Source organism: Saccopteryx leptura, chromosome 1 (genome assembly GCF_036850995.1).
Source record: "Saccopteryx leptura isolate mSacLep1 chromosome 1, mSacLep1_pri_phased_curated, whole genome shotgun sequence".
Lineage (NCBI taxonomy): Eukaryota > Metazoa > Chordata > Mammalia > Chiroptera > Emballonuridae > Saccopteryx > Saccopteryx leptura.
The window spans coordinates 9,488,899-9,513,020 of record NC_089503.1 but is presented as its reverse complement, the minus strand read 5'-3'; the positions used below and the strand labels follow the sequence as shown (position 1 = coordinate 9,513,020).

Here is a 24,122-nt window from a genome sequence, read left to right as displayed (position 1 = left end):
CTGATGGTTTCCCAGTGCAAGGCTAAGGGTCCAGCCTCTGTGCTGAAATTGCTGGAGTTCTGAACATACAAACGGGCTACACAGTGTGCATCACAGGTTCTAAATCAAAACGCTTTGAGAGAGAAAAACCGCCCCTCATTAGCTATGCTAAGAAATCTGTCTTTTTTTTAAGTGACAAACTGAAATTATGCTACACAGCTTCCTTCAGTTAAGCCCCAGAATTGTTCCTGGGAAAAAGAAAATTCTAATGTGCTTTCTTCAAATTCAATACTGGTTCTAAGTGGATGAAGAAGAGTGTTATTCTGAGGGCAATTGAATTTAGAGTCTGAGAGGTTACAAAATAAAACTGGGCCCTGTCCGGTTGGCTCAGTGGTAGAGCATCAGCCAGGTTGTGGATGTCCCAGATTCGATACCCAGTCAGGGCACACCAGAGAAGTGACCATCAGCTTCTCCACCCCTCGCTTTCCCCCTTCTCTCTCTCTCTCTCTCTTCCCCTCCCACAGCCATGGCTCAATTGGTTTGACCACATGGTCCCCAGGCTGTGAGGATGGCTCCATAGAGTCTCCATCTCAGGTGCTAAAAATAGCCCAGTTGTGAACATGGCCCCAGATGGGCACAACATCAGCCCCAGATGGGGGTTGCCAGGTGGATCTTGGTTGGGGCGTATGTAATAGTCTGTCTCTCTATCTCTCTTCCTCTCACTTAGAAAAGAAGGGGAAAAAACAAACAAGCCAATAATAAGTAAATAAAACTGGTTATAAATTATTTGTGTAGAAATTTGGCTTTAATATTTACAGTAATTTAAAAATAATCCTCTGCAATTCACCCAGATTTATGTAATATATGCATTACCACTGGCCACATCTTCATTTCTATTTATCTTAGTTTTGTATCTGACCCAGCGTAGACTTCACTAGGAGCGTAGCTCCTAGTTGCGTCTTTACAAAGTACCTGTCACTGGCCAGGGCACTTATAGGAAGTGACCAGTGAATGCAGAACTAAGTGGAGCCAATGACCACTTCCTCTCTCTATCTCTCATATCAATCAGTTAAAAAAAAAAAACTAAAGCAAAAAAGTACTCTTTGCTATGAAGGCTTATCTACAGAGGTCTACTAGTCATACCTTTTCTGAAGCCCAAGTAGTTTTAGGTGGGTGGAAAGTCAGGGACTCTTTTTTGAGAATACACTTAGACATGTAAAGCACAAATGACATTTTAGCCTAAATCCACTGCTTCCCTTTCTAACTGATAGATTAAATGAGTCATAATCTGCTTCATGCTTCAAAGAGCACAGGACAAAGAAACAGAATGACTGACCAGAGTATTACAAACAAACACAATGTCCTCATGAGTTCAGTGAAAGGGGCATCCCCACTGTGACAGCACTCACAGAGAGACACACTGCTGGACATTTCCAATATCTGCTAAATCCACCGTCTCTAATGAGATGGGAGTCATGTGGAAGTCAGATTCTAGTTCGTCACACACTGTGTGTTATGACCATCACTCACCTCAGCCAGCAGTTCTCAAACGGGGACAGTTTTGCCCTCAGGAGAAAATCTGGCAATATCTACAGACATTTTGGTTCTTATACCTGGGGGTCTGGGAAGGAAGAAAAGTGTGATGTGTCTAATTTGCATTGTTTCATTTTGCAAGAAGAGTAGAATTAGTGTTTATATAGAGAGTGAATGATAGAAACTCTTTTTTAGTTATTTCACTACCTCAAATTTGGAATTGTATTTAATTACTCTAAGTATCATTCGTGCCTCATAACATACATATTTTACTAAATTATGTAACAATTTTATATCAACACATTATTCTTTATTCATATCAACCTGTGAATCTATTCTTTAATCTATGAATAATCAATAAAGAATAAGTAAAAATGAGATGACTAGGAAATATCTTATGAATCTACCAATCTTCCTAATGTAGCACTCCGACTTTCAAGGACTATGTTATTGCTTCCCAGGTTTCCATAGTAAATTTTGCTTGAGGGTAATTGCTGCCTGGGAGAATGGAAATGGACCTGAAGTAGAAGCCGTGTGTGAGTGAGGACCTCCATGTTTGTACACTATCACCAATAATAAAAACAAATTTATTTTGCATAAGTTTCTCTTTTTTACGCTGATATTACCTCTGCTACTTGAAAAAAAACTTCTATTATATCCATATCTATCAATAAGTATTAGTTTTTTAAATTAAAAATAAATAAATGGAAAGCAGGACAGATAAGGAACTCAGAGGAGCAGTCTAAAGGTCCAACCTCCAAATAATTGGGGTGTCAGAATGAGAGAAGAGAAAATGAAAAATTCCCAGAACTGAAGGAATGAGGTTTCCAGATTGAAAGGAGTCATCGAGTGCCCAGCACAACATATAATCATAGATCCAAACAGGGATATCATAGTGATTTTTGGAGCACCAAAAATAAAAAGTAAGATAAAATAAAAAAGATCCTATAAGCTTCCAGAAAGAAAAACTAGATCACATATGAAGGATCCAAAAGCTGGACCACTTCAGATTCTTGGCAACAATACCAATAGCCAGGTGACAATGACACAATGCCGACAATTTTTTTTAAACTATACACTTTTGTTTTAACCAGCATCTAAGAACTTTTACAATGTTCTCAGAAAAAGAAAATGGTACCAAAGGTGCAGACAGGGAGAAGAGGGAGTGAGAGAGAACACGAAGGAGGTTAGTTATCCAGGAGAAAAAGAAATTCAAAATGAGGGGTCGTGGCCAAAACCAAGCTTAGTAAGTGAACAGAACTGCATCTCGTGGGGCCCCCTGGGTTGACCCTCGGGTTCAGCAGAACAGAGGACAGCGCTTTTCATAAGCATAACGAGCTGTGTCAGCCTGACCAGGCAGTGGTGCAGTGGACGAAGCATCAGCCTGAGTCACTGAGGACCCAGGTTCAAAACCCCAAGGTCACCGGCTTGAGTGTGGGGGTCGCTGGCTTGAGTGTGGGATCACAGACATGACCTCATGGTCACTGGCTTGAGCCCAAAGGTTACTGGCTTGAAGCCCAAGTTTGCTGGCTTGAGCAAGGGGTCACTGACTCAGCTGTAACCCCCCCATCAAGGTACATATGAGAAAGCAATCTACGAACAACTAAGGTGCCACAACTATGAGTTGATGCTTCTCATCTCTTTCCTTTCTTATCTGTCTGTCCCTGACTCTCTCTCACTCTCTCTCTTTCTCTCTCTAAAAAAAACAAAAACAAAAAAAACAACCCTGTGTCAAACACACCTGGGCTTGCAATCCCACCTCTACTATTTACCACACAGTGGCACTCCCAAGGCAAGACAAGGACCCGGTCTAGAGACTCAACACAGATTTGTTTGATAAAATAAATGGTCACCAACAGTTACTTAAGTGCTATGAGTCTCAGTTTCTCCATCTGTCAATAAAACCCACCTCTGGGGCTGTGGGAAGGGTCCATCTCAGGGCCTGGCAGTCTGGGAGGGCGTGGATATGGGGTGACGGTCATGGCTGTGACATCACCTCTAACTACACGATCTGCACTTCCGACTGGCAGGTCTCCCCAACTTTGTCCCTCGCCCACTGTCACACCCTCAGGGCAGGGATTCAGTCTCTGCTATTGTGTCTCATTCATGCCTCTGTCCCCACCCCTACCCAGCCCACACTGAAGCCCAGCACTGTCAGTGGAGCCAGCGTCCTGGTTCCTGGGGACAGGGACACAGGCTGAGGACGCACCTGGTCGCTGCGGGAGACTCCGTAGCGCAGCTCATTCACAAAGTGCTCACAGTTCTCACTGGTCAGCTTGTAGAGCACCTCCTGTCCCACCAACTCCTCCGCTCGTTGAACGATTTTGCTGGGAGGCAGCGGTGTGTACTTGTCATCGTGTTTGTTATTGACATGGTACTTGTCACTCCCGGCCACATCGAACAGCAGCTCCTTCTTCACTACAGCCCTGTCAGTCAGGGCGGACATGATGCTGGATGCACCAGCTCCCGGGATTTCACCTGTGGGTCACAGAGAGGATACAGAGCCATGGTCCCATGCCGGCCCCTGAGGATCAGAGCCAGCCCCCCGCCGGGCATCCACCCTTGGCACCATCCACAAGAGGATGAGAAGATGTGGAAGGGAAAGCGGGAGAGGACCAGACACACTGTGTGGCTTAACCTGCCAAGCCAACACTCTGGGAATCCCCAAATACACACTAAAATTGATACACAAATACACATCACTATAATAATTAAAAGTTACTTTGAAAAAATTATATCGGTACTTAAAGTTAGTCTATTAAAGAAAATGGCTGGTTGGCTCAGTGGTAGAGCATCGGCCTGGCGTGCAAGAGTCCCGGGTTCAATTCCCGGCCAAGGCACACAGGAGAAGCGCCCATCTGCTTCTCCACCCCTCTCCCTCTCCTTCCTCTCTGTCTCTCTCTTCCTTTCCCACAGCCAAGGCTCCATTGGAGCAAAGTTGGCCCGGGCGCTGAGGATGGCTCTGTGGCCTCTGCCTCAGGCACTGGAATGGCTCTGGTTGCAACAGAGCGATGCCCTAGATGAGCAGAGCATCACCCCCTGGTGGGCGTGCCGGGTGGATCCCGGTCGGGTGCATGCAGGAGTCTGTCTGACTGCCTCCCCGTTTCCAACTTCAGAAAAATACAAAAAAAAAAAGTAAAGAAAATACAAATTAGACAATTATAGATAAGCATGTGGATATGGCAAAAAAAAATGATGATGACTGAAGTATGGGGAGCATCAGACTGGGCAGTATTTAAGGCACATCATGGTTAAAGGCACAGAATCGAGAGTCAGACTGCCAGGGTTCAAGCCCCGCCTTCCCGACACTTACCTGCTGTGTGACCTTGGGCAATACCCCTGCCTGTCCCCACCACACTGCGCAGGCTGCTGCAAGGATTAAAGCAGCTGGCACACAAGGTGCCCTTACCAGTACCTGGCACAAGGAGAGTGCAAGAGAGTGCTAGCCATCATTATTCTTGGGGTTGTTCTCTAGGCTTCCCTCCACTTCTAATTTCTACCATTTTCTCAGCAGCCGGAGGTCAGTCCTGCCCTATCTTGCAAGATTCCCAGGAAACCAGAATGAGAAGACACACGTAGAAGCGTCTTTTCCCTTTTAGAAGCATCACTCACCCGGTGGTCCATGGCACACGGGTCCACCCAGATCCCTGCCGTGCCTTCCCCTGCCTCCCGCCCATGAGTTTCACCTGCTCAGTGCAGTGGGTAATCCACACCAAGGCCCTGCTATGTGCCAGGCCTTGTCCAAGGTGCTAGAGATAGTGGCCCAAACTAGACAGCCCACCTGGCCCCAAGTAGCTCACGTTCCAGTGAGAGGACATTGACTACCTGCACACAGACGAAATAAGATACTTTCAGCTACTGAAAACGCTACAGATGAGGTTAAGTGGGGTAATGCGGGAGAGGGTGGCTCAGGAGGCTGCGCCAGCTCGGACCAGGGAGGGAACAGGCATTTGAGTTGAGACTGGAATGAGGGAGAGGAGGCGGCTGTGCTCGGGTCCAGGGAAAAGCGCTACGAGCCGAAGGACAAGCAAGAGCAAAGACCTCGGCAAGGATAGAGCACGGCATGTGCAAGACTTTCTCTGCGGAGAGTAAGGATTAGGGATGTAGGAGAGGAAGAGGAGCCCAGGTGGAGAGCAGATGGAGGTCAAGTTCACTGTTCAAGCTCATTGCCCCACATTGAACTGCCTTCTCACAGCACTCAGGGACCAAGGGCCAGTCAGGGAGCAAAGAGAACATTGGGGTCACCTTTGGCCACAGCCCCTCCCCCACCCCTCCTCCCAGCTCCTTTGTCAAGATGCAGAAGGTCTTTTGTAGCATTGATACGTGCTGCTGAAAAGGGGAGCCTCGCGGGGGGACCAGAGAGAAAGGGGAGTGAGGGGCCAGCAGTGTCCACAGCAGACACGAGATCGGCTCAATGGGAAGCTGAAGACAGGGGATGTGAACCGGAGGGGCGTTGGTTCTACCAACAGGAGAGCTTACACTGGTTTCCATGGCAACAGGGAAAGGATGACAACACAGAGAAGGTGGGAAATTTGAAGAGCAAAGAGTTTATAACAATAAGAGGAGGGGGTCCCAGACCCACACACAGGAGCTGGCTTTTTAAAATAAGGGCAGGGACACTTGTTGCACTTTAACAGAAGGAAAGGCAGATTGTGTGGGTGCGGGTATTGGTGGTTTGATTGCTCAGGGGTGAGGAAGGTGACATCTGCTCTGGTTACTTCCAATTCCTCTACAAGTACCAGGTGAACCTGCCTGTCCACAGATGCCCACGGCAGCTGCACCCAGAGCAGTGCACACCTGGAGCCAATCCGGTGTCCACCCACAGAAGAATGGACAACAAACTGAGGTATACTCACGTAGTGGAAAACACATGGCCGTGAAAATGTCTGCGCTATTGCTACTCACAGCACGGTGACTCTCACGGGACTCATGAAAAAAGCAATTGCTCCTACGTGAAGTTCCAGAACAGGCAAAACTGATCTCTGGCAAGAGAAGCCAGGACAGCGGCTGCCTCCAGGGACGGCGAGCGGACACTGAAGAGGCATGCGGGCGCAGAATGTTCTAGGATGGATAGGGATTTTTTTGTTTGTTTTTTTTGTGTGTTTTTTAAGTAAGAGGAGAGGAGATAGTGAGACAGATTCATGCATGCACCCCGACCGGGATCCACCCAGCAACCCCAGTGTGGGGCCAATGCTCGAATCAACTGAGCTATCCTCAGTGCCTGGGGCCAACACTCAGACCAACCGAGCCACTGGCTGCAGAAGAGGAAGAGAGAGAGAACAGGGAGAGGGAGGGGAAGAGAAGCAGATGGTCACTTCGCATGTATGCTGTGATCAGGGATCGAACCTAGGATGTCCGCACACCAGGCCTATGCTCTATCCACTGAGCCAACCAGCCAGGGCCCTGGATGAATAGTTTTTTTAATTCATGGACCAAACGTCTTACTATATTGTGCACTTATTTATGATAAACCTCAGGTTGAGGAACAAGTTTAAGCAAAGGGGGTGGGGAATCTTCCCAACGGTTCTCCAAGCTCAGTATTCTTAGCCTCATTTATAGATAAGGAAAGCAAGGCTGGGGAGGAGAAACTGGATTCCTAGCCTGGTCTGCTGCCCCGAAACCCGTGCTCTCTCAGGGAGTTTTACATTTAAATATAAAACCGTAAAGTCAGAGCTGCCCCTTGGAAGCTCCCCTCAGCCAGTCTACAGAGCCCCTTGGTGCCAAGGAGCAGGGTTTGAAAACCATTACCCCACATTAAACTGCCTTCTTATGGCACTCAGGAACCAAGTGCCAGTCATAGAGCGAAGAGAACATCAGAGTCACCTTTGCCCACAGCACCCCCTCCCCCCTCCTCCCAGTTCCAGCACAGCAGAGGTCCTGGGCATCCTTACTTGGGGGGGCCAGGTGGACCACGTATCCATCACCCACATAGATGGCCCAGTGTCTGTAGAAGGGGCGAAAAATCTCAATCAGGTCTCCAGGATTGGGCTCTGGCTGCAAAACCAAGAACAGGGCTGTCAGAGGTGGTAGAGAGTGAGGCCCTGGCGCCCGCAGGCAAAGGCTGGGTCCCCGCCAGAAGCGGTCAAATCAGAAGCGTGTCCCACAGGCACTCCCCAGCCTGGCCTTGGGGCTGGACAAGCCTGGTGTCGATCAGTCTCTGGCAGGAGTGTCCTCCTAGTTGCTCACCCTGATGATAAGAGAGAGAGAGAGAGAGAGAGCGCATGCGAAGAAAAACTCTTCTTTCACTGTGCTGTACCCACACCAACATACATGGGTTTTCCACAAAGAAATTAAGTCTTCAGTGAGCAGTAACCACCCAGAGTTGCACAGACCCCACAAATCAAAGGCTCAGTCCCACAACACTGTCCTCAGCAATTCAGCTGCCAGTCACAGGCCTGCATGTGCTTCCCACCGAACAGCTGTAAATTGGAAGCTCCCACAACCTGTCCTCGGGTTCAGTGTTTGCTAGAGTGGCTCAGGAAAAGAGTTTGCTAGTAGGTCACCAGGTTGTAACAAAAGTATACAACCCAGGGACAGCCAGATGGAAGAGAGGCATAGGGCGAGGTACGTGGAAAGGGGCACAGGTTCCCCGTCCTCCCCGTCCTCTCCCACACCTCCACGTGGTCACCGATCCCTTAGATCGGGGTTTTTTATGGAGGCTACAATATGTAGGCACAGTTGATTAAATCATTGGCCTTTATTGATTCACCCAACCTCCAGACCTCTAAACACAGGGTTGGTTCCTCTAGCTCTGGACCCTTGTCACCTCATTAGCATAAAGTCAAGTATGGTGGAAAAGGGCTTCTTATTGGTGGGGGACTATTTTCTGCCTGGCCAGTGGTGGGGCAGTGGATAAAGTGTCGACTTGGAATGCTGATGTTGCTGGTTCAAAACCCCAGGCTTGCCCGGTCAAGACACGTATGAGAAGCAACTACTACAAGCTCTCTCTCAAGTCCATAAAATAAAATCTTTAAAAAAATAAAAATTAAAATTAAAATTAAAAAAAAACCTATTCTGACCCAATCACTCTGGAAATTACCAGAGTTTTAGGAATTCTGTGCCAAGAACTGAAGCTAAGGACCAAATATGTACATATTTCTTATTATATCGCTATGTCGCAATGAAGCACATGTGGGAGCGAAAGTGCGCATGTGTGTGCAGGGGAAGGTAGGGAGCCCCGCCCTGTTAGGGAAGCCTGGGGTGGGGGAGCTTGAGAAAAGCCTGGAGAAGTTCCAGATCACTTTCCTTCACAATTATTGCGGTGACAATAATAGCCAGTGTACTAAGTATGAGGGGTGAGGACATTCCGACTCGGACCAGGATCAGAGGTAAGAGCCCCTCTGATCCAGGCCAACCTTAAATTCTTTTAATGGTCCAGGAGGCCGTCTCTTTAGAATACAGCGCAGTGAAGAGGTTGGTAGGGGGGGTTGCCCACATCCTGTGCCACGGTCTGTGGGCCTAAGAGATTCCATCTAAAATGAGGAGGGGAGAAGGAGTCACCCTTGGGATAAAAATGATGGGCAGTAGAAATAGCCAATTACAACTCTACAATGCCTATGAAGTAAGGTCAATGGCAGCGCATTTCTATTTGTAGGAACATAAAAACTGCAAACAAGCATTATATATGGCAGAAAAAAATCTTTTCTTGGGAATTTTACAGATACTTCTCTTATAATTTATTAATTATATTTTATTTATTATTTAATTAATTATAATTTATTCACCTTTCAGAAAGAAGGCCCTCAAACCTTACTGAGAACTTATTTTCAAACAATAGATAGTGATCACAATTAATGAATCCCAATTGTTTTCCAGATTAGAAGAAAAAAATATATTGTTTGGTGAGAGTTAGGGAACCTTCAAGGATCCTCAAATATGAATGTAACTGAGGATCTCCATGAATAAGCAGGGACATAAAGACAAGGTCCCAGCCTTCAGGAAGGCCACCAATTGGAAGAGAAGACAATTTGAACATCAGTAATTTGGAATCAAGTATTAAACAGACATGGGGACACAGACCTAAGGAGCTCACTGTGTCCCAACCAAACATCAATGACAGAAGACCTACACATAGAAAAAAAATCTCATCACAATGACCAAAATATCTACAAAGAAACTCAGACTTTGTAACACTGAACACCAAAGGTAACAGGGTGGTGAACGCATGATGCATTTGTAGAAAAAAACCATACCCCGAAAGCAACATATGATTCCCCTTGTGTGTCATTTGAACTAGGCCTCGCTAAGGGCAGAAAAGTAGTCCATGACTGCCATGGGCTAGGAGCGAGGAGAGGGGCTGAAAACGATAGGGTTTGAGTGAGAAGCAGGGAGGCAGAAACAGACTCCTGCATGCACCTCAACCGGGATCCACCCAGCAAGCCCCCTACCAGGGAGGTGCTCTGCCCATCTGGGGCCACTGTTTCATTGCTCTGCAACCGAGCTGTTTTAGAAACTATGGAGCCATCCTCAGTGTCCGGGGCCAACTTGCTCAAACCATTTTTGAGCCATGGCTGTGGGAGGGGAAGAGCGAGAGAGGAGAGAGAGTTAAAAGGAGGAGGGGTAGAGAAGCAGATGGTTGCTTCTCCTGTGTGCCCTGACCAGGAATTAAACCTGGGATTTCCACACACCAAGCCGTCTACCACTGAGCCAACCAGCCAGGGCCAGTTGGCTCATCTTCTGTATCTTGATGGTGGTGATAATTATGCAATTGTATGTGTTTATCAAAACTCAGAAAACCAGCCTGACCAGGTGGTGGTGCAGTGGATAGAGCATCGGACTGGGATGCAGAAGGACCCAGGTTTAAGACCCTGAAGTCGCCAGCTTGAGTGCGGGCTCATCTGGTTTGAGCAAAGCTCACCAGCTTGGACCCAAGGTCACGGGCTTGAGCAAGGGGTTACTCGGTCTGCTGAAGACCTGCAGTCAAGGCACATATGAGAAAGCAATCAATGAACAACTAAGGTGTCACAACAAAAAACTGATGATTGATGTTTCTCATCTCTCTTTGTTCCTGTCTGTCTGTACCTATCTATCCCTCTCTCTGACTCTCTCTCTGTCTCTAAAAAAAAAAACAAAAAAAACCTCATAAAACCAAACACTAAAAGGGGGAAATTAGGGATATTTATTTTTTTAATTAGTGTTTTTATGAACTAATTAATTAATTATGGTTATTAACTTTTTAATAACACTAATTTTAAAAATTAAAATTTTAAATATTTTAAAGTGGATATCTACAGTTTGAAAAAAAAGAAGTTGTGATTTTTTTTTAAATTTTATTTATTCATTTTTAGAGAGGAGAGAGAGAGGGAGAGAGAGACAGAGAGAGAGAAGGGGGAGGAGCTGGAAGCATCAACTCCCATTTGTACCTTGACCAGGCAAGCCCAGGGTTTCGAACCGGCATGATTTTTTTTTTAATACTCAAATTGCCTGTCCCTTGTAAGAACAAAAATGTTTCTAAATACACAGAAGTGCCTGACCTGTGGTGGCGCAGTGGATAAAGCATCGACCTGGAAATGCTGAGGTCGCCAGTTCGAAACCCTGGGCTTGCCTGGTGAAGGCACATATGGGAGTTGATGCTTCCAGCTCCTTCCCCCTTCTCTCTCTCTGTCTCTCTCTCCTCTCTGTCTCTCTCTCTCTCCTCTCTAAAAAATGAATAAATAAAAATTAAAATAAAAAAATAAAAAAAAAGATTTCATTCCTTTAAAAATAAATAAATAAATAAAAAATAAAAAAATAAAAAAATAAATACACAGAAGCTCAAAACATGATACCACTCAATAGAACTTTTTTTTTAATGAGGTAAAAGGTGGTGGCCTTGCCCATGAGCCCTGTGCACTAGTTAGAAGCAAGGGCTCAATGTTCACATGGCAGCGAGGATAGCCTTCTCCACACGCTGAGTGGGAAAGTGAGAAGGAAGCCTGCAACACAACACCACTTCCATAAATTAAAGATGTCCGCCCAGAGCCCAGCAGTACACGCCTTAGGAGAACTGTCCCTGAAAAAAAACGTTTTAAAATGCTACAACAAGAAAAGAATCACACAAACTAAAGAACCACACATTAAACACACTGGGGTGCTGGCCATCGGGAAGATGGAGAAAGGAATCATGATAAAAGGAAGAAAAGAAAACAACCCATAAGAGAAGGGGGCCTTGCAGTGCAGACAGGGTGCCACGAGCCAAGGATATAATTCACCTTCCAGCACTACAGGCTAACTAGGAACAGTGACGTAATGATATACACAAGCCAACCCGGCCTAATCAACATTAAGAGCTCAAGAAATCCTGTTACAAAGTTAGAAGTACAAGTACTATCAGCCACCGGCCAAATGGGGCCTCTGCTTATTTTTGCATGCGAGCTTAAGAATGGTTTTTTACACCTCTTCAATGGTTGTAGGAAAAGTGAAAAGAATACTATTTGGGGACATATGAAATTCAAATGTCTATGTCCGTGGAATTTTACTGGTACAGGTGCACAGCCACACCCAGGCACTTAGATTTGTCCATAGCTGGTCTCTGCAACAGCAGAGTTGAATCCTTGCAATCCAGACCACGTGGCCTGCAAGACCTCAAATCCTCACTGCCCGACTCCTATTACAAGGGGATCAGCAGGGATGCCTCCCTCTCTTAGTTAGCATCATCTCCAGTCCTGGGAATCAGGAACTGGAATCAGCTGTGCTACATTGCTGGGTGGGGTGGTTCTTCCTTCAGGAACAGTGGGGACTAGCAGGAAAAACCAGGAGGACAGCTGCCTCTCCAGGGTGGGGCTGAGGGTCCCCAGGCCGCCCAGTCATCAGGCTCTCTCCGGGAACAAGGGCGATCACAATGGCAAAGCTGACTGCGCCCCCACTGGATTTCAGAACAAAAAGTCTTTGTCTTTCCCCACAATAGCAGAGACACAAAGAGCTGTGTGTAGGACATTTTCCTCAGCAAGCAAATTAAGGAGTCATTTCTAGCCCCCCCAATTCATTCTGGAAAAACAACCTAAACACCATTAATACAAACCAATGAAATAAGTTAATTCTCCATCCACATGTAGATACATAGCCATTAGCCAGAACAAGGTGGATTTACATGAGCACACACACGGAAATCATCAAAAAAAGTTGAGAAACATTATTATCCCCGTTATTGCTTAAAATACATTTTTACACATTTATAAAGCAAAATGTATTATAAACTATATATTGTCTGAGGAACATACACCAAACTGTTGTATATTATATACTGTGGGGGTTGGAACAAGGGACTTCTGCATTTTATATTATATGGTTTAATTGAGTGTGGGGTTTTTCTAACCAATATGAATTACTTCCATAAGAAAAATTTTTTAAGATTTTTAGATGTGCAAAAATCCTTCATGTTAAAGAACTTGCTGTTTTTTTAATGGGAAAAGGTGGACATTATCTGTCACCTTGAAACCGTCTCCCATCTGAAACCTATAGCTGTGACCATGTTAATGACGCTTAAAAAATAAGCAACACTTAAATGCAACATAAAACCACAAAATACTCTTAAAAATAATATAGGTGAATGTGTATTAGGTCTTGGAATAGGGAAAGAAACTCTTAAGGATAAAGGCCAAAGAAAAAGGCATAAAGTAAAGAATTAAAAGGTTTTATAACTTTTTAAATGTTAAAGTTCTTATTTTGAAAGTTTCTGTTATTGCCTGTTATGTTCATATTTCACTTTTTTTTTTAATTTATTTTTCATTTAGAGAGGAGAGACAAACAGAGAGAGAGAGAGAAGGGGGGAGGAGCAGGAAGCCTCAACTCCCATATGTGCCCTGACCAGGCAAGCCCGGGGTTTTGAACCAGCGACCTCAGAGTTCCAAGTGGACGCTTTATCCACTGCGCCACCACAGGTTAGGCCCATATACCTTTTAAGGGAAAATTATCCCCCATAATCCCAGGTGCCCAGGCAGCTGTATTTTATACCACGTGATGTGACCAACCTCAGGACTAGACCGTGGCATGGGCCCCAAGCAGGTCAGCATCCTAGGGTCCACCATGAGACGCGGAGCTGAACTATCAAATCCCAACCCCTCTCAAAAATTTGAACCACGAAATGAAAAATAATAGGTCTTTGGCAGTAGGGGCTAAAACTGAGATCAGGAGAGAAGGGAGCAAGCATATCAAGAAATCTAGCTGAGTCTGACCTGTGGTGGCGCAGTGGATAAAACGTCAACCTGGAAATGCTGAGGTCGCCGGTTCGAAACCCTGGGCTTGCCTGGTCAAGGCACATATGGGAGTTGATGCTTCCTGCTCCTCCCCCCTTTCTCTCTCTCTCTCTCCTCTCTAAATTTTTAAAACTTGTTTTTGAAAAAAAAAACAAACAGAAATCTAGCTGAGTGACGTCAGTGGTAGACGGCCAAGCACTGGAGTGGAGATGAACAAACTCCTGGGACTGAGATGTCTGACCCACCTTGATCCTGACCTGCCTCCCAGCAACAGGCCCTGGCTGGCCTGGCCTCATTACAGCTCCTGTTCTTAGATTTTCACAGAACCCCCTTACCTCTCCACATGTGTCCTTACACTAAACCTTCTTTACTTGAACTAGCGTTAAGCAGTTGCTCGTTTCTTACAACCAAAAGAGCCAGACCAAAACACAAATTGCATGAAAAAAATACCACAAACAAACAATCTTGACCAACTGGAGAAAACGATAGAAAAGCAGTCAGTGTCTTTCATATACAAAGCATCTTTGTAAATCAATGGGAAAAAAAAGATTTCAACACACACACAAACAAAAAACTAGACAGGGCATGATAACTTTAAAAGGAGCGCCTGACCTGTGGTGGCGCAGTGGATAGAGGTGTTGACCTGAAACGCTGAGGTCGCCAGTTCGAAAACCCAGGGCTTGCCTGGTCAAGGCACATGTGGAGATTGATGCTTTCTGTGTCGTCCCCCCCCCCCCCCGCTTTCTCTCTCTCTCTCTCTCTCTCTCTCTCTCTCCTCTCTAAAACATGAATAAATAAAAAAATTTTTTTAAATAATAATAAAAGGAGCAATATATATTACTAGTAACACAAGAAAACATATTCTACCTTGCTAGTAATGAAAGAAATACAAATTAAAAACTAGTTTGGGGGGGATTAAAACACAAATACTAAATACAGGAAAAGATGCAGGTAAACAGGCACTCTCATTCACTGCTGATGGGAATATAGATCAAAGTTCAACTTTTCCGAAGGGCAATACGGCAATTTGTCTTACTAACCTAAAACATATTCATTCTTCTTGACCCAATTTCTGTTTATCGACCAGATCTGAAGGAAATAATCTGAAATGCCCCCAAAGGTTTTCCCTCACAGAGTCCTATCTAATGGCAAATTATTGGATACCTAAATATTCTACATTAAAAGATGAATCAAAACTTGCCATACTTGTATCGTAGGATACCACAAAGTTATGTTTTAGGAGTTACATTTTAAAAGAACACTTACTGACAAGAAATGTCCATAATATAATGATAATGAAAAAGCTTTTATATAAAACAACGTATTTTAAATTTTTGTTTAAAAAGTAAAACAAACAGCCCTCGCCAGATAGCTCAGTTAATTAGAGCATCGTTCTGAAGTGCAAAGGTTGCAGGTTCGATCCCCGGTCAGGGCACATACAGGAATAGATCCATGTCTCTGTCTCTCTCTCTCTTTCAAATCAATCAATAAATTTTTTTTTTAAAAAGGAAAACAGCCTGACCTGTTGTGGTGCAGTGGTTAATGTGTGTGTCGACCTGGAATGCTGACGTCACCGCTTCGAAACCCTAGGCTTGCCCAGTCAAGGCACATACGAGGAGCAACTACTGTACTACAAGTTGATTTGATGCTTCTCACTCCTTCCCCCTTCTCTCTCTCTCTCCTCTCTCTGAAATTGGTAAATAAAATCTTTTTTAAAAAATAAAAAGGAAAACAAACACATAAAAGAAAAATGGTAAATACAACAAAACATAAAGTGTTTATTACTAGTTGGTAGAATTTGGTGTATTAATTTTTTTATTCTTTTCTAGTTTTCCAAAATGTTTAAATACACATACATTTGTTTTAGAATCAGAAGAAACTGAGGACTTGAAAAAGATCAGCATGTTCAATCTGAGGGTAATCCATGTGATTAGCATTATGTAGCAAAATAAATACACACAGCAAAAAGCCTAGGAAGAGGGACCGGGCGCTGGGGCGAAGGTAGGATTGTGGTTATTTTGCTTCCTTCTATTTTTCTGTATTTTCCAGCTTTTCTGCAATGAGCACTTTGAAGTTCACAGCATGTTTCCCAACATTTACTATGAAAAGTTTTTAAACATACAATTTGATTTTTCAAACGCCCAAAATTGAAAGCCTTTTTAAGAGACTGCTGTCCGTATCCCCACCACCTAGATTCCACTGTTACGTTACAGTATTTGCTTTATCTCAAATAGGTCCACCAGTTCATTCCACCTGTGTAGCACCTTTAAACTCTTCTTTTCAATGTAAGTGCTGAGCATTCCGAGAGGCAGGGGTAAAGCGCCGAGGGAGTCCAGGACACTGACAACAGCAATAAAACAGGCACATCACGTGCTGCATCTCCATGCCCTGGAACGCCCTGGTTCCCGACCCCCAGCCTGCCGCCTTGATCCCCGGCAGACTCGAGCCTGCATACAAGTTACAGAGAGGGGGTAGCTGGTGTACGTGCAGACCCCCAAACACACTGCACCTACCTCGGGGAACAGGTGTCAGTGGCCAGCGACACCCCTTGGTCGCCTTGGGGAGCCCTGCTTCTACCTGGGAGAGTCATCTGCTCATTCCCTCATCAGCCGCTCACAGAGCTGGTGGCCGGCAGCAACCCCCGCATGGGGCTGTGTCTATGAACAAAGCGAAGACCCCTGCCTGCGCGGAGCTTTGGTTCACTGTCAGGAAGAGAGACCAAAAGGTCTTCAAATACCTTAGTAAAGAAGTAAATCATTCTAGAGCATTAGAAGAGAAACCAAATAAAAACAAAAATAAAGAGAAAAGGCAGAGCAGGGCCAAGGGGATGGAGGCTGTGGGAGGGAGACAGGGGGTTGCGATATTAAATAGGGGTCAGGGAAGGCAGAGCATAGGCCCCGCGGATTTCTAGAACAGTCAGGCACAGGGAACAGACTGAGCGGTGGCCCCAGGTAGGAAGGTGTTTGAGGGACAGCCCAGAGGCGGGGGTGGCTGAGTGGAGGGGCAAAGTGGGAGAGTGGAGGACAGGGGCAACGGGCAGGGCTGGAATGAGGTGGGGGGTGATGGAAAAAGGAGTCATCAATGACGCCCAGGTTTCTGGCCAGAACAAGGGGAGGCTGAGTGGGAAGGCTGGTTGAAATACCCACCAGGTAGCCAAATGGAGAGGCTCGGAGGGCAGCTAAACACATGAGTCAGGAGGTCAGGAGAGTGGTCTGGGATGAGGGTCCCTGGCAACCTGTATAAGAACAGCTCCTATTGGGAGCAAAAGCCTGGCTGAAAGGGGTCTAAGAAAGAATGAGGCCCTGGCCAGTGGATAGAACGTCGGCCTGGCCTATGGATGTCTCGGGTTTGATTCCCAGTCAGGGCACACAAGAGAAGCAACCATCTGCTTCTCTACCTCTCCCTCTCCCCCTTCCCTTTCTCTTCCCCTTCCGCAGCCAGTGACTCAATTGGTTCAAGTGTAGGCCCAGGCACTGAGGATAGCTCAGTTGGTCTGAGCATCAGCCCCAGAGAAAAGTTGACAGGTAGATCCCAATCAGGGCGCATGCGGGAGTCTGTCTCACTATCTCCTCTCCTCTCACTTAAAAAAGAGAGAGAGAGAGAGAGAGCATGAGAGGAGAGGAATTGGAGATGACACTAGAAAAGGCAGCACTTGAGATTTTTTGCAAAGTCTTAAAAGATAAGAGGTTATGTGACAGAGACAGAATTCTAACCCAAACCCTACACTCTCCACCCTCACACTCTCCCACCATGAGGACTGTGGGAGGAAGTGACCTTGAAGGGGAGAGAGGGAGACAGGTAAGCAGGGGTGGGACAGGGGGTTCTAAGGAGCAGAGACACAGGAAAGTGAGGGCACTTGCAGAAGAATTGCCAACCCAAGGGTTAAAACATAACAAAAAGAATGCTTTTAATTCGAGGCCACTAAGGAAGTACTCCGATCCACCCACACTCACCCCTTCTAGCCCCATCGTCAGGCGTCTGCTGTGTTGTTTTTTTAAATAAAGTATTTCAAGCATAAGAAAAATGCCAAAAGTAGGCTCATGAGCACAACTGCTCTGTGTTTAAACCAAGACGGACTTAGTTGGCAGGAAAAGCAGACTGATTACAGCTTTGGGACTCCAGAGCCAGACAGCTGGGTTCAAATCCCAGCTCTGCTACTTCCTAACCGAATAGCCTGGGGCAAGTTACTCAACTCCCAGCCTCAGTTTCCTCATCTCTGTAAAACAGAGGTAATTTAGCACCTAATTCGTGGAGATATCGTGAGGATCAAACAGGTTCATACCTACAAAACACTCAGGAAACACCACCCGGCACATAGGATGCGTTCTATACACGGCCGTTCGGCTGCCAGTGTTTCTGAGGACGAATTCTATTCGTTTTGATTTGGAAAGGTCACGGACACTCTGGGAGGAGAGGACACACCTGTGGAGGCGGTGAAGCCCAGCCTGGGAGCAGGTTCCTCTCCCGGCTGCGGTGAGTGTGGAAGTCCCTAGGCTCATCCCCTTCGTTTCTGACTCTCTGGGGAAAATCTCTAGAAACTTGTGATTTAAAAAAATTTTTCAAAAAAGACTAGAGTTGCAGCTGAGAGCTGAAAAGGGACTCGCCAGCAGGGAGACGGGAGTTTCCACGACCACATTTTAGGAAGAGCAGAATCCCGTGAGGAGCTGGGTGTCGACCCCAGAGGCTGCGACCCCAGAGGCTGCGACCCCAAAGGCAGTCTACCGGAGGCTGCCTTTCCTGAAGCGGAGGCCAGTCCAACCGCGACTGAGCCCCTCTCTGCAACATTGCTGTGTGACCTTCAGGAGTCAATTAACCTCTCTAGGCTTCTTTAGTAAAATACGGCTGTGAGGACCCAAAAGGCAGGGTCTATGTGAGAAATAAATAACAAGGGAAAAGCTGGAAAACCACTTATACTGAGGAGAGGGTTGAGACCCTGTGCCCTGGCGGGGTGGGTGCAGGGAGCCTGAGGAGGAGACCTGGCTGCCCAGACTCCCCGGCCTCAGGCCCAGAGAGAAGATGGAGAAGGGGCTGGGCTGGCACATCACCTTTCCCCTTGTCAGCTGCTGGCGCAGGGACAGTGCTGGTGCCAGCAGGCACCGGGCCCAGCGCCAGCAGCCCAAAGGTCATGGGTATTCTGGAAAAAGGAGGCAAAATCATCCATCACCCACCCCCGCCAGGCCCTTGTCCTCCAAGCCCCAGGCCTGGTCTGTGTGTCCAACCCCACCCCACGTGAATCGGGACTGCACCTGACATCTGGAAACTACCACCGCCCCGCCAGCCACTACCGGGGGCTCCTCACACATCTGGAATCCTTGGGGCAGCCGTATTTTACAGACCAGAACAGCTCAGAGGCGGGCAGTAACCTGCCCAGGGTCTCAGAGCTCTCCAAGAAGTAGTGCCAGCATCCCACTGCAGGTCTGCCTGACTCCAAGGCCAACTTCCTTCCATGACACCAAGTAATTCACATGAAGGTCCTGACACCCGACGACAACCCCATGCCATGCTTTGCCTCTATGTCACTGCACTCGAGACCTGAAATGCTTTCGGCTGTTCACTGGCAAACTCTCACTCAATTCTCAAAACAGGTTCAACATCTCCGCCTCCTCACTGCTTCCCCGAAGCCTCCAAGGCGCAGCCTGTTGGGATGAGACCGCGGGAAGGAAGGAGCGGTCGGTTTCCATGCCCAGCCCACCAGCCAGACTGAGCAGCCAGCCTAGCACACAGCGTTCTCAGCAGAGGGCCGGGGCCCTCCCAGCCCGTGGCCCCTCCTGCGTGAGGACGAACTCCTGTTGGGTCTTTGAGAAGAGTCCCCTTCTCCCTGCTCCTCTTTGCTCCTTAACTGACTCCACAGAGATCTGTCAGAACATCTGACAAACAGAAGGCCAGAGAGAAGCCAAGGAGGGGGTCTAGAAAGTCAGAGGTCAGAGCAGGCCCAGCAATTCCCGCATGCTGCGGAGTCTCGCTTTCGGTTTCACACTGGGCTCTTCACTTCCCCAGCAGCCGCAGCTCAACAAGACAGAGATTTAAGGAGGAGCAGGTGGAGGAGGGGAGAGAGAGGGCCCTGGCCCTCTCACGCGAAGCACATTTGGAACACAGACGGGAGGGTAACATGGAGACACCAGCTCTGGCGCTAACCAGGAGGCAGCAGGGGCTGGTTAAAGGGCTCATAGAAATGTGGGCCCTGGGGTCGACCCAAGGAAGTCTGGTTGCCGTAACAACCAACTTTTGTCCAGCCCTAACAGCGGTGCAGCATCACACCCAGACTGGGGAGGCGGCAGTATACTCCCGGGGTGTAAAGAGGCGTGACTTTTTAGTAAACAATTTCAAAACAACAGTAAGACACACCAAAAGGCAGTCTCCTGTTTTATTAGCTCCACATGCTGACAATTTTCAAGAACGTCAGTGAAAAAATACTACCTTTCCCAAAGCTATTTCTGCAGATTTGAGTTCTGTTCCTGAGAGATAATAATATATGTGTGAGCCTCAAAGAACCTGTTTTTATGTCTTATCCTTTAAAAAATACTTTGTCTTCTACATGGAAGTTCATTCAGAGGGCATCCAGTTACAGTCCCCACACACACTCAGCTGCACGGGTCTGTTCCAACGGCAATTTTCCAAATAGCTCAGATTGGTTGGAGCGTCTGTGTCACCTTCATGTGGATTACTTGTGTCACCAGTTCCTGTAGCCCTACATTTTCCTGTGTTTAAACAGAGGACAAAAGGGTCTGCTCTCCCAGCTCCAGAAGAAACCAAAGTAGAAGCCTGGATTCTTTTCACCAAGAACTAGGCTCTCATTCCAAAACAATGGGTTCAACAGGTGTCACGATCGTTCTCCCATTTTCTCTGATTCTTACAGAAGAAAAATGTGGGAGAATTTTGCAAAATAAGATAAAAAACTTCTGATGAATTTTCTAGTGAAGATGTTTTAGTGAAAAGGTTGCAAATGTGGAGATATTTAAAAGCCACCATAACTGATTTTTCAAAATAAAGATATAGGCAGTATTGCAATTTCTGAGAATTTTTTTTTAATGAAATGGGGTTTTTAGTGAATCTCTGACAAAGTTACCTGATGGTTAAGGCTTTTCCTATTTGTATATCTGTTGTTTCACATGAGAGAAGCTTTTGAAATTAAAATTAATAAAAAGTGTTCTTTGATCAGCTGTGAGCAATGATGAATTTACCAATCTAGCTCTCCTGGATTCTGAATATTCATATGCAAAGATGATCAATTCTTTATTACTATTTAAACAAGATCAACTTAGATAAAGTCATGGACAACTTTTCAGAAGTTCAAGTTCCTGAACAGAAACTGTAATGTTACTTGATTTCTGTGACCAAACTATATGTAAGAAGTTTTTTCCCCAAAATACATTAAAGCAATTAAAAACTATTAATCTATTACATTTTTCTATTTTTCTCTATAACATTTACTTCCCCCACCCCTGCCCACTGGCATGAGTTCATATATAAAGTGCAATAAGAGAAAATTTTCACCGTTATTTTCTGAACATTATTATTATTACTGAAAATAATGTTGTCAGATGAAGGAGGGGGATATTTGAAAATGACCACTCCAGGCATTAAAAATGCCAGGTACACCCTGATGCTGGCACTTATGAAGCTGTTTATGTGGATTGAAATAATAATAATAGGCCTGACCTGTGGTGGCGCAGTGAATGGAGCAACGACCTGGAACGCTGAGGTGGCTGGTTCGAAGCCCTGGGTTGGCCTGGTCAAGGCACATGTGGAGGTTTATGCTTCCTACTCTTCCCTCCCTTCTCTCTCTCTCTCTCTCTCTCTCTCTCTCCTCTCTCTAAAATGAATGGATAAAATCTTTTAAAAAAAAAGTAATAATAGTGAGTTACAGTTGAGCACTTCATATGTGTGCAAAGCACTGTTCTGAGCACTTTATAAGTATTAATCCTCACCGGGGAAACACAATGGGTTCACAACCATCGAAGTCCCACAGCCAAGTGCTCCAGGTCCCAGGCTGTCTCCCTGCAAGCGGCACTCTGAACCTCTCTGCTGCCAGAGTGCTAAGTTGGAAAGAAGCATATCCCAAGCCCCGTTATGATTTCTGAACTACATTCAGGTTAGAAACATGAGCAGTGGAAGCTGGGAAATGGCTGGCCGGGAGCCAGTGCAGGCAGCCCAGGACCTCTGTAGAGCAAGGCGCCCCTCCCCCTCGCTGCCTCCCTCTTCCCGCGGGGCCGCCTTCCTCCCGAGCTGGTTGTAAACACGCAAGTTCAAACCCTGAGACAACTCCAGCAGATGCCGGCGGCCCCACACCTGACACCTGATGCTCAGGGTGGATCGAGGTGTGGTCCCCACATCCTCAAGGAGCCTCTCCCTCTCTCTCTCTCTCTCTCTCTCAAGTGGTAACTCTGGCTCCAGGACCAGTCGCCACTAAAACACGACCCCCATCCCCGGCCCACACTTACGATGGGCGCCCGCATCTTCTTTCCTGCCGTGGACCCTCAATTTCAGGTCGAAGTCCGCTTTATCAGCTGCGTAAATGCCTGAGGTAGGGGGGCCAGGGATTCATTCTGTCATTAACGGGTAGCAACGTCCCCAGGACCCCGGGGCAGGGGGGCTTCGGCAGGGAGACCGTGCGCGGTCGGTCTCTGATCCCTCCCAGAACCACCGGCCCCTCCCTTGGAGTCCTTCGCATGCCCCCGGCCGGCCCTGCACTTGGCTGGGAACCGATGAACTCCTGGAAAGGGCAGGGGAGGTTCCCCAGAAACCTGAGAGGCGAGGACGCAGCCGCGGGGAGCGCCGTCAGGGTCGCCAGCCCGGCGCGCCGCGCGGGGACAGTCCGCTGAGCCGCCCGCATCGGCCCACGGTGCTAGGAGGCGGCGGCTGCTCCCAAACTTGTTGGCTCCCGCCTCACCCAACTTCTCCATCTCCCACACAGCCCCGGGGACCGGGAGAGCCCCCCCACACATACACCCCCAACATCTCACCTTGCTTACGTCCCGGAAAGAACCGCTCCAACCACCTCGCAGACTTGGGAGGCAGCCCGGCCGCAGCAGAAAAGGGATCGGATTTAAAGGCCCAGAGTCCCGACCAGCGTGAGGTCACCCGGCCTCTCCTCCTGTGACTGGCTAATGAGAGCCTCGCAGAGCTTCCTGCCCTAGCAACAGGGACCGCCTGCTCCAGCCTCGGGGACCGCCTGCTCCAGCCTCGGGACCGCTTGCTCCAGCCTCGGGGACGCCTGCTCCAGCCTCGGGGACCGCCTGCTCCAGCCTCGGGACCGCCTGCTCCAGCCTTGGGGACCGCCTGCTCCAGCCTCGGGGACGCCTGCTCCAGCCTCGGGGACCGCCTGCTCCAGCCTCGGGGACCGCCTGCTCCAGCCTCGGGACCGCCTGCTCCAGCCTCGGGGACCGCCTGCTCCAGCCTCGGGACCGCCTGCTCCAGCCTTGGGGACCGCCTGCTCCAGCCTCGGGGACCGCCTGCTCCAGCCTCGGGGACCGCTTGCTCCAGCCTCGGGGACCGCCTGCTCCAGCCTCGGGGACTGCCGTGCCAGATGCCTTCTACTCACCCTGCCGCCGCCGCTGGGAGGCACCCGCTGGACCCGCTCCAAGGCCTCTGCCTCCTCACCTCGTGTACACTCACTCGGCCCGCCGCGCCCAGCGTTCAAGGCCAGTGTTGTTTTATACTCGTGGGGCTTCAAGTTTAAAACTATATTAAATTTTAGATGCATTAGAAGACAAGGGTCTAGAAAGTACTTTTAACTATTGGGTCTTAAGTCATCAGATATCCCTCCAAACCTGGCAAAGAGTAGGCATCCCACAAATGCATGAATGAATGAATGAATGAATGCATGCATGCATGAATGAATGAATTGAATGACCAAACACAGGTCCTTCATAGGCCCTGGGCTGTGACTCTACAAGAGAAGAGCCAGCTCCTGTCCACCTCCCTGTTCCCCTCACTCCCAGCCAGCGCTGAGCCTTGGAATCAGGATGCTTGGGCCAAACCCTGGCCCTGTCTCTCGCTAGTTATAGGATCCAGGCACCCTTCCCTCCCTGAGCCTGTTTGTTCATCTGTAAATCGGAATGATGACGCTATATACAATGTGTAAGATAATATATAAAAATACATTCCCCAAAGGGACAGCAACAAATGGAATGACGCTTGTAAAGAGTCAAGCCCAATGTCTGGCACATGGCAAAGTGTGTTATTAACATGAGGAAAGGCATATATGCTCATTGCACTATTATTCACCAGCTTCCCAACAAGGAGAGTCAGAGGCAACACATGTAAATGCCAGAGCTCTCTGTGCATTCACTACTCTTCACCTAACACAGTGTTGTGCGTGTCCAAACCCAGGATGGAGGTTCGTTTGGAGGAAGCCAGACTGTTTCCTGTCTCTCCTTACTCTTTGCTTCCAGAATTGCTCAAAGGTCACGTTCCTTACTTTCTTCTCTCTGACCT

At 47.4% G+C, this 24,122-nt stretch overlaps 1 protein-coding gene across 1 annotated transcript in view; it reads right to left on the bottom strand.

The window, feature by feature from the left end:
* LOC136388083 (phospholipase A and acyltransferase 3) overlaps positions 1-22,872 on the bottom strand; it is a 28,002-nt gene extending 5,130 nt beyond the window's left edge. Inside the window, exons 1-4 of the mRNA XM_066360108.1 lie at positions 22,649-22,872; positions 22,127-22,204; positions 7,404-7,506; positions 3,722-3,990 (exon numbers count right to left, since the gene is read on the bottom strand). Of these exons, the coding sequence (XP_066216205.1) occupies positions 3,722-3,990; positions 7,404-7,506; positions 22,127-22,141 (387 nt within the window). The 5' untranslated portion in view covers positions 22,142-22,204; positions 22,649-22,872. The remainder of the gene's footprint in view (positions 1-3,721; positions 3,991-7,403; positions 7,507-22,126; positions 22,205-22,648) is intronic.
* Between the last annotated feature and the right edge of the window lie 1,250 nt (positions 22,873-24,122).